General features: G+C 39.7%; 1 protein-coding gene across 1 annotated transcript; it reads left to right on the plus strand.

Moving 5' to 3' along the window:
• The first annotated feature begins 1,001 nt into the window (after nt 1–1,001).
• On the plus strand, nt 1,002–8,748 carry LOC119650320 (brachyurin-like). The gene is made up of 5 exons (XM_038052975.1): nt 1,002–1,339; nt 7,441–7,616; nt 7,725–7,823; nt 7,880–8,293; nt 8,592–8,748. The coding sequence occupies exons 1-4, from the start codon at nt 1,062–1,064 to the stop codon at nt 8,188–8,190; spliced, it is 864 nt and encodes a 287-aa protein (XP_037908903.1). The 5' UTR covers nt 1,002–1,061; the 3' UTR covers nt 8,191–8,293; nt 8,592–8,748.
• Nucleotides 8,749–9,390: the final 642 nt, after the last annotated feature.

A 9,390-nucleotide genomic window follows, 5' to 3' on the forward strand; every position in this document is an offset into this window, starting at 1 on the left:
ATATACATACATATACTCGTCGCTAGATACACGCGAAGTCCCGTGTTTCATTGATTTTCAGGTTCCGGTGCGAATGAACATCGGTTAAAGGATACGTTAACTTTTGTACAACGACAAGTGAGTGATCAAAGTGTCCAATGGACCATCGCTTCCAAGCGTAGCTAATAAAAACATAAGCAAGCGCGGGTCGATGGAACACTTCGATGGAGCTTCAGCGTTTGAAGGCGGACCTCCACGGTCAATTACGCTAACTTTCTTTTCTTTTTAGATTTTAGGGTAGCCCTTGGTTGTCTCTGCCGATTCAGGATGTTTGCCCATCGACATAATCTCATGAGGTCATTGTAACATAATAATTATACCCTTAATATGTATGTACGTCTAGAAGTTTCGAAATATATGAAGGGGAATTTTGGATATCTATATACGAATGGAAAAACGCGTGTTGCTCACATGAGGTGAATACACAGTCTTTACATCCGGAACGTCCAGGTTCCGGTATTCCAACTTGTCTATATCTATTTTAAGAGAACTTTAACATCCTTGCTACTAATTTGAACTCCTAGTTCAGTACAATACCTTCTGGAGCGATGTAAATGATTAATGGAAGATAGTCCCCAATTGGACTTTTAACTATATCCAATGGAACCCACCATATAGCCAAGTTTCCTCACATATCGATTTGTTACACGTTAGGCAGGGCTCCACCCTTATTTTCTATTTCTTATCTATTCTTGTCTATATATAGATTTTTGCAATCAAAGCCTCAAAAGTAAACACAAATGTTAGAAATCAATCAATCAGTTTATGTTGTAGGCTAAGTGCCTGCTGAAAACAATGCTATCTTCCGCAGAATTTCCAAAAACAGTTTCCGAAATTATTGGTGTACGTTGATTCCTGCACATGTTGTACTTTATCAGTTGGGGCCATTTGCAGCATAATAATAATCTTTTCCGATAATTACGTTTTATCAATAATACAAACCAGTACTAGTTATGTACATATAAAAGCCTCAAGATCCAGTTGTTAGTTTTAGTTGTTTACGGAGAGTATACATATTTAAAATGTGGTTCAGTTTTTCGTCTATAGTGCTTCTAGCAAGTTTTGGCATTGCTCTTGACCTGGAAAAGCCAGATTGGGATAGCATCCATTACGAAGAGGACTTTTTACCAAAAGGATTTCTTAATAGAGACAGTCGTATCATTGGTGGTGAAATTGCCACTCCTGGACAATTTCCTTATCAAGCTCAATTACGTCTGAATAAAACAACTTCGGGAGATTGGTGTGGAGGCGTTCTAGTCTCGGAAAGCTATGTACTGACCGCTGCTCATTGTGCCATTGAGTAAGATACTTTTCTTCATCATTAACAAACGTGATAATATTATATTTCAGGACAATTTTTTAGTTGCTCGCTCCCCAGAAAACAAATAAAAATTAAACTGACAGTGTTCTAGTTACATATATACAAAGTGGTGCTGTAGCCCTCCTTCATATAAAACGATGTAAATGCGCATGAATCTAGAAGCTTTTGCAGATATATCACATTCAACAATTACTGAGGTTTACCTTTAAATTTTGCGAATTGAAGGTCACATTCACGGATTCTTTTCCACTGCGCAACTGATTATCTCTGTGGCCACTCCCTCTCACGTCATGTATGTATTTCACGTGTATGACGTTTCAGCAAAATTTAAGAAAATATCATTTGAAGAAATCATAAAAAATGTAGTCGCAGTAAAATTGAAAGATAGAAAAAAATAATTCGGGAAACCGGAAGCTGGACACTTCAGGTATGAAAGGTTTTGTGTATTCCTGTTATGAAGCCATTTCAGTGTACATTTCTCCAATTAGTACCTAGCACGTAATGCGTGTGCATATATTATATCAGAATATTCACTTTTGCTGGCTGCTGGATCTTAGAATTTGTACAGAAGGGACAACTTTGATCTATTATAACTTTATTAATAATAGTGCGATTTGCACGAAATATGCTATATTGATGCTCGTCATCTCATCTGCCAAGATGGCAATTGGTATCATTCCCGGGGTGAGGAATGTTGCCTCATCTGAGACGGTTCTGAAGTCAGAACACACACTTAGGGTATTTTTGCATGATGTCTTAGTTGCCTTTTTCTAAATCTGGGTAGCATAAAGCAAGATCAAACTAATAACTCTGGCAATAAATAGCCTACAAGTACACCGCGGACCTCCGCTGTTCGGTATTATACCAGCGCCGAAGCTTTGTTGTCGTCTATTCTGCTACTACTGTAGGAGTAGATGGAGATCTCTGAAATGTGCTAATGACCCTCTCTTGTTCCCCCGAGGATTCACATCCGCTTCCGAGGAAAGCTTTCTAAAGCAACCCCTCCTGCCCTGCTGGATGACAAGCTTGAGATTTTGCGAGCCTCCTTGTAGACATGCTCCTTTTGACTCAGGTAGATAACAAATACCGCCCTCTGAGCGTCTCTTCTGGCTGATCGCAGACTGTACAATTCACCATTCCACGAGTAATTGGGGCTTCTACTGGGGAAGCATCTTCTAAGCATGGACGCGTTATATGCCTGCCGTCATATAGAGGGCCTTCCTGGTCCAATGCCTTTGACGACCAGCCTGATATCTTTCTCAAACTTTCGGTATGCGGTTTTCCCACGCTGTGATTTTCTCCTTAATACAAAAACGATTGCCGGGTGATTGCAGTGGGTGATGTTTTCGCTAACGTTCCAGGACTCACGACGAAGCAGTGCAGCGCTAACAAAAGTCAGGTTTACGTTTGAGTAAGGCCCCCTTTGCGGAAGGTGTTCAAATCAATTTCGTTGACCAAAACTGTATCCAACTGGGTAAAATAAAATTTTCGCTCACAAGAAGCCACTGCCGGCTGATTTCTGTAGGGTTCTGTTATAATGGTAATTTTCATCCTAAATTCATAAGTGGTTTGCTCAATTAAATCGTGTGCGACCCTGCAATGATTAACGTGTATTTGAATAAACTTTATTTTTTCATTGTAGTCACTGCTTTCCTAAATTTCGGGTATTTGCTATCTTCGGTAATATGCCGGTTACCCCTTCCTTCGTTTCCTTCATTTGGGGTCCCTATTGTACTCCCTTTCATCCAATTCGAGCTTTCCATACAGCCAATAACTTCTGCGCTGCCCCAATGGCAGTCACGTTGAAGCCGCTTGAATGCCGCAATAAGGTTTTCTTAGTACCTAGCACGTGATGTCCGTGCATATATTATGTCAGAATATCCACTTTTGCATGCCAGGTGACGTTCTGCTTGCTCCGAATTCCTGAAACTTAAATTGTTGTTTCACGGCCGCACAGATTTCTTCTCGGAATGTCCCTTCATCGAGATGCTTAAACTGTATATAGATCTCATATTTTTGGGAACGTACCGTGGCATTCTCCTCATACGAATTTACAACTTGGTTACAAAACTATCAGTTTTCTCCCGGATTTGGCTGACATTTCGCCTAGGGCTCTTAGGTCGGGGCCAACTTTGATTTTTTGTTAATAATTGTGCAGTATACTATATGTCCGTTTGTCCAAGGATACCTGGTCACTTCTTTCCACTCATTTTGGAAGGCCTAATATGATTGAGGCTGCATACCTCAGCTCCCAGCCGACGGCAGGGGAAGGTAACACGAAAGAAGGTGAAGTTTCTTGGAAATAAAGACATGGATTTTCTGCTTGCTCTACCAATATTCAGACAAATCCAACACATAGAAGCGGGGCTTTTGGCGTTAAATGATAACAAATACACAATCCCGATAAGACTCTTACTATACACAGCAGGCTCTTTGGTCACCTTTTCGTTTTGACAGACAGCAAAGTGGCACAGTTGCTAGACTGTCCTAATATATTTTTTTCTTCAGACTAATCTGCAGTATTGAATCGATGTAGGGACTAGAATCTTCTGCGGCGAAAGATGCATAAAACGGAGAGCCTTTGTCCTGATGTCAAATTTGTTAGAAGCAAGGATGCTGAAGAATTCTGTGCCGATGACCTTGGTACAGTCATCTTCCAATTCAAGGTAAATGACAGAAGAGCGTCATATTTGTTTCTGCGCACCTATACTACAGAATTTGGTAGCGCATGCGAAGTCAAATGGTAATGAATTCTTAATAAATATTTCTTGGTGAAGTGGCAAAAGCAGTCCTAGAGGAAAGTAGGTTTTTGATTTCATCATTTTAGTAGGTATCATAATTGTATGCCCCTAAGCCTGAAGTAACTGACCTAACCATTTGTACTGCAAGAATGTTAGAATTGATTGCAGACCGGTTCGCGTTAAGCGAAGTCCCATTCTCAGACTCCACCAAAAAAGGTAGAAACCTAGGAAAACCGATTTGACGCAATTCAATAGTTAATTGAACAAACAAACAACAAACAAAGTGCAGCTGACTAGGCAACTTTGAACTTCTTTGGCAGGCGATTAAAGCTCAATCAGAAAATCTGGATTGGGAACTTATTACCCTAGATAACTAAGATGAAACAGCAAATTATTAGGAAAATATCGGAATGATCTCGCATTTGTAAAGCGCTTGTGTAACCAATAAGACTGGTTAAATTTGAGGAACTCCCGCTGTCCACAGTGAAGTTCGAAATGAGACTATTTTAGGGTCTATGTGAGGAAATGAAGGCAAAATTAGGGTCTGTAAGGTGAGGGAAGAATTTTAGACGGAATGAGTCGACTTAGCTAGACATGGTTAGAAAATTGAGTAGAACTTTTATAGACTCCAGAGTTTAGACAGTACTTACTTTTGGAGATATAACATTAGGTAGAATGAATGATAGAATAAGTGAGGAGAAAATTAGCGAAAAAATCAAGAACTACTCTATACCCTCCTTTCTTCTGTTCCTCTTCGGCCTAGATCGAATATCCTCGAATCCACTTTTCTCGATTATAGGCTTGGTCCGAGTAGAGACAGGAGGCTTTCGAATCATAATCTTGCGTTTCAAGTTTTCGTTACCTTAATTAGATCTTTTGGCGATTGCCATTGATAGCTATGCTCCAGGCAATCCCAACGATTGAGTTCTCATACATGTTTTTGGTTTTCGATAAATCCTAATGCACATTTGAATGATGTTATCTAAAAATGGTCTCACTTCGCACTCTTGAAGGTTCACAATGGAAACTTTAAACACTTCATAAATGGTGAATTGTCCGTGTTTAAAATCCGAGTGTAAGGCAATGGCGTTCTTCCTCTGTTTTCGAAGTCGAAATCTCAAAAACACAATCTGAACCCAAGCAGTCCCCTCAGGCGCTATAGTACTATATTAGTTCTAAATTTCCGAAATTTCAAAATTGCATTTTTTTCTAACATGTCGGTGGAAAACAGACACCTGAAGTCGCTCATTACTGGGGTGTACTGTTCATCGCTGACTCTAGAATTATAGAGCTATATAAGCAAACATATAATAAAATCGGGAGAACATCATCATCATCAACGGCGCAAAAACCGGCATCCAATCTAGGCCTGCCTTAATAAGGAACTCTAGACATCCCGGTTTTGCTCCGAGGTTCACCAATTCGATATCCTCAAAATCCGTCTGGCGTCCTCACCTATGCCAAAGCTCTATTTCAGGCAGGATCTACCTCGTCTTTTTTTTCTACCATAGATATTATCCTTATACACTTTGCGGGCTGCATCATCCGCATCCATACGGATTAAGTGACCTACCCAGCGCAACATTTCGAGCGAAACAGTTTTTAAGTTGCCAGCCAACATCCGTCCGCGGATATCATCGTCATAATCGTTATCGGTTATGATTTTCGACCCTAGATATAATAGAAAAAATTTTCAACAGTTTCAAAGTTGTAATCTCCTATCGTTATTGTTTTCATTTGACTAGTACGATTTGATGTTGTTCGTTCTTTGGTTTTTGGCGCTGACGCCACCATATACGTCGTCTTCATTAATGTGCAGTCCCTGGTAAGGGTTTGCCTAGTCAGTCTTATTAATTTCATCGGGATACAGAATTCCCTCATGGTCGTGTACAGTTTTACCCTGGCTATGCTGTCATACGCGGCTCTGAAGTTAATTAAAAGATGATGCAACCAATGTCCATATTCCAACAGTCTTTCCATCGCTGCCGCAGAGAGAAAATATGGTCTATTGCTGATTTGTCTGGAGTGACGCCTCTTTGGTATGGGTCAATGATGTTCTGAGCGTATGCGCTATCCGGCCTACCAAGATAGCGGAAAATATCTTATAGGTGGTACTCAGCAACGTGATACCTCTATAATTGCGCGCTTGGTGCGGTTGCTCCCTGTACTTTTCGAGTTCACAGACCTGTCGGTTCTCCCAAGCTTCCTTCTTCCGTCTGCAAAGGCCCACGTATGTTTGCGTTAAAGTGCTCCCAGCGGTCACCATGTGGAGGTGGAGATAGGGTTTGGTAGTAGAGCTGTTGGTGTTGGTTCAGCAGGCGTTTCCAAGGTTTTGTGCTCCATCGTGGGTACAAATTCACGTTTCGCCTTGGGAGCTATACTACCGTTTGACCACCACCAAAAGCGCGGGATCACATGCATAAAAAAAAACTTCAGAAAGGAAATTAAGTTTCCCGATGTGAGCTCAATAATTGCAACGCAAATATTGAATCAAAGATTTGCTTGCACCAGATTTTGGGAAGGACACAAATGTAGCCTCGAAATTCCCTGATCATTGCACAAGATCACTATCAAGGTTCGAAAGTTTCTCCATTTTTCACTTTGTCGAAACGGTCGTCTCACGAATGTCTACATAAATGTTTCACTTGGCAATGCCCTTCTATCCAGTCAGAACTCTTCACTCAAACAAACACTCACAGTACTGGTCCCGCTAATTTCCTTACGGTTGGTTCCGACTTTGAACTTCAAATTCCACGTCCATGTCATGTGGGATAATAGAAAAAGCTGCTTCGAAGTTTCCAAGCTTGAATGCCCCGAACAAGCCTAATTTACTTGCATCTGCTCTTAGCCAGAAACAACCGTTGAGATTGTGCGAAATTATATAAGAAGCATGATCAAGCCCTTGGGCAAGCAAGAGGTCGGCGATCATTTTGTAATATTAGGAAATTGCATGTTGAAATTTAAAACATTTAAATGGAATCGTTTTTATTGTTTTACGGATAAGTATAATATAAAGTGGTAGTATTCTTATAGAACATATAAAATTATTTTCAAAGTCAATGTCTGAAGGGGAATTAGGTAATTGCAAGCATTGCAACGGGGAAGCGAACAGTTGTTAGAACGTCAAAAAAAGAAGAAATGCTGCATATTAGCAAATGCATTCCATCATTAAATTGTCACTGGGCAAGGTAAATGAAATGTTGCACATGTCGCAAAGCCACGGCTACTACAGGATTATGATTTATTTAAATAAATGGAAAATGGATAGCCAAAAAAGAAGATGCTATTTTTCCCTTGAGAGACTTACTATAAAAAATGATTTTTTGACTTTCATTACAGTTCCCTCTACATAGACGTATATTTGGGTGCTCAAAATGTTCTGAATTTAACTGAACCAGGACGCATAAATGTGCGAGTATATGCTGAGAACATTGTTGTTCATAATGGCTTCAATCCAACTGTGATTGCAAATGACATCGCCATACTTCGTTTGCCAGAACCCGTAGATATTTCCGGTAAGTTCAGTGCTAATTGGTAACAGAAATTTTCCTGGAAATTAGGCATGCCCTTAAGGCATTAGTGCCAATTTATTGCATCTAATGACTAATCTTTACTTCCCCTAGATACTATCAAGCCAATCAAACTGCCTTCATTCGATGATGCTGCCATTAATTTTGCTGGGACGGTAGTCGTAGTTTCGGGATGGGGCAAGAACTCTGATGGTTTGACGAGGAAGTCCCTCTAATTATATAAAAAATAATACTTTTTGTTTATTTAGATGATGATAATTCTTCTCCCGAACTCCACTTCACTACAGTTGCAGTGCTACCTCAAAATATATGCGAGTATTACTTCGAAACCGTTAGGATATCAAATTTTTGCACGGAGAGCATCTATGGCCGAGGTGCATGCAGCGGTGACTCAGGAGGTCCACTGGCTTGGGATAGTGAGGATGGACCTGTATTATTGGGGTTAACATCTTTCGGAAGTATTAGAGGATGTGTAGCTTGTTGGCCAGCTGTTAACGTTCGGATCACATATTATCTGGATTGGATTGCTGCTCACAGTGATATTCAAATTCAACTATAGCTTGTTTTTGGCGAACTGTATATTTATATACTTAGTATTTCACACTGAAAAATATGACTGACGATGAATGTCCTAGTTTAGTATATACAACTTCATACAAAGAAAAAACACAAACAATATTACCTTTCTCATCAGTATGGCTCAAAATCAGTTTTTATATCTTTGACCTTTATTACCAGATGGAAGAAGTGGATAGTTCTCACTGGAAAATGACACCACAGTTGATTCAAAAAATCAAAACAGAAATACGAGGACTATTAAAAAATAATGATAATGGTCACAGGCGGGAAGGTAGGGTTGGTAAGGTGATAACTCAGCATACCATCGTGTTCAGCATTCTGTTAGTCATCTACTTATAACCGCAGCTTCAAGACGATTAGGCGTGTATATCGGATATATTTACTACCCGCCTCTGGGAGTCAAAATGGATGGCAAGTGAGGCAATGTTGTAATCTGACATTTTTAGTAAAATTCTTCAAACAAGTCAGGAAACCAGAAGCTAGCCGCTTTAGGTGTGAAAGGTTTTGTGTATTACTTTTATAAAGACATTTGAATGCACACTACATTTGCTCCATTAGTACGAAGTACGTAATATGTATATGTATGTTGCATATGGGAGAATATCCACTTGATACTGATACTGATATTGACATCCAGAGTCTTCAATTTGCAAAGAAGCGTCAATTTTAACTAATTATAACTTTGTTAGTAGTAGTGTCATTTCCATCAAAAGATTGTGCTCTATATTACAGCCTACATTATTGCAATTTCGTGGTGCTAGGATGAACTTAAGGGGAGTTATGCAGTCAATTAGTAAAAATTATAGTTATATACTATTATTAACTTTATTTTAGCAGATATCAGTGTGGAGGGTATTTCGGAGTCTAGACATCATATAGTGGCCGCTCTTGATTTTTTTCGGATTTTTCGGAAGGGTTGTTTCTAAGAATGGGTCCGTTAAAGAGATGAATAATTTCGACTCCCTTCACTCCCCACCTTTTCAGCAAATGTCAAAACTAAGACCGGTTTCCGAAAATACTAATCCAGATTACAAGATGAAGTTTTACAGATCGTGGAAAAATTCCAACGGGCATGCAATGTCTCTATGCCTTGGCGAAGCCCTTTCCGAAGACAAAATCACAATTTTTAGCGAAATTCGGAAATTGTGGAATGTCGGAGAAATCAACCTGAATTCATGGA

Source organism: Hermetia illucens, chromosome 2 (assembly GCF_905115235.1).
Source record: "Hermetia illucens chromosome 2, iHerIll2.2.curated.20191125, whole genome shotgun sequence".
In the NCBI taxonomy this organism is placed as follows: Eukaryota; Metazoa; Arthropoda; class Insecta; order Diptera; family Stratiomyidae; genus Hermetia; species Hermetia illucens.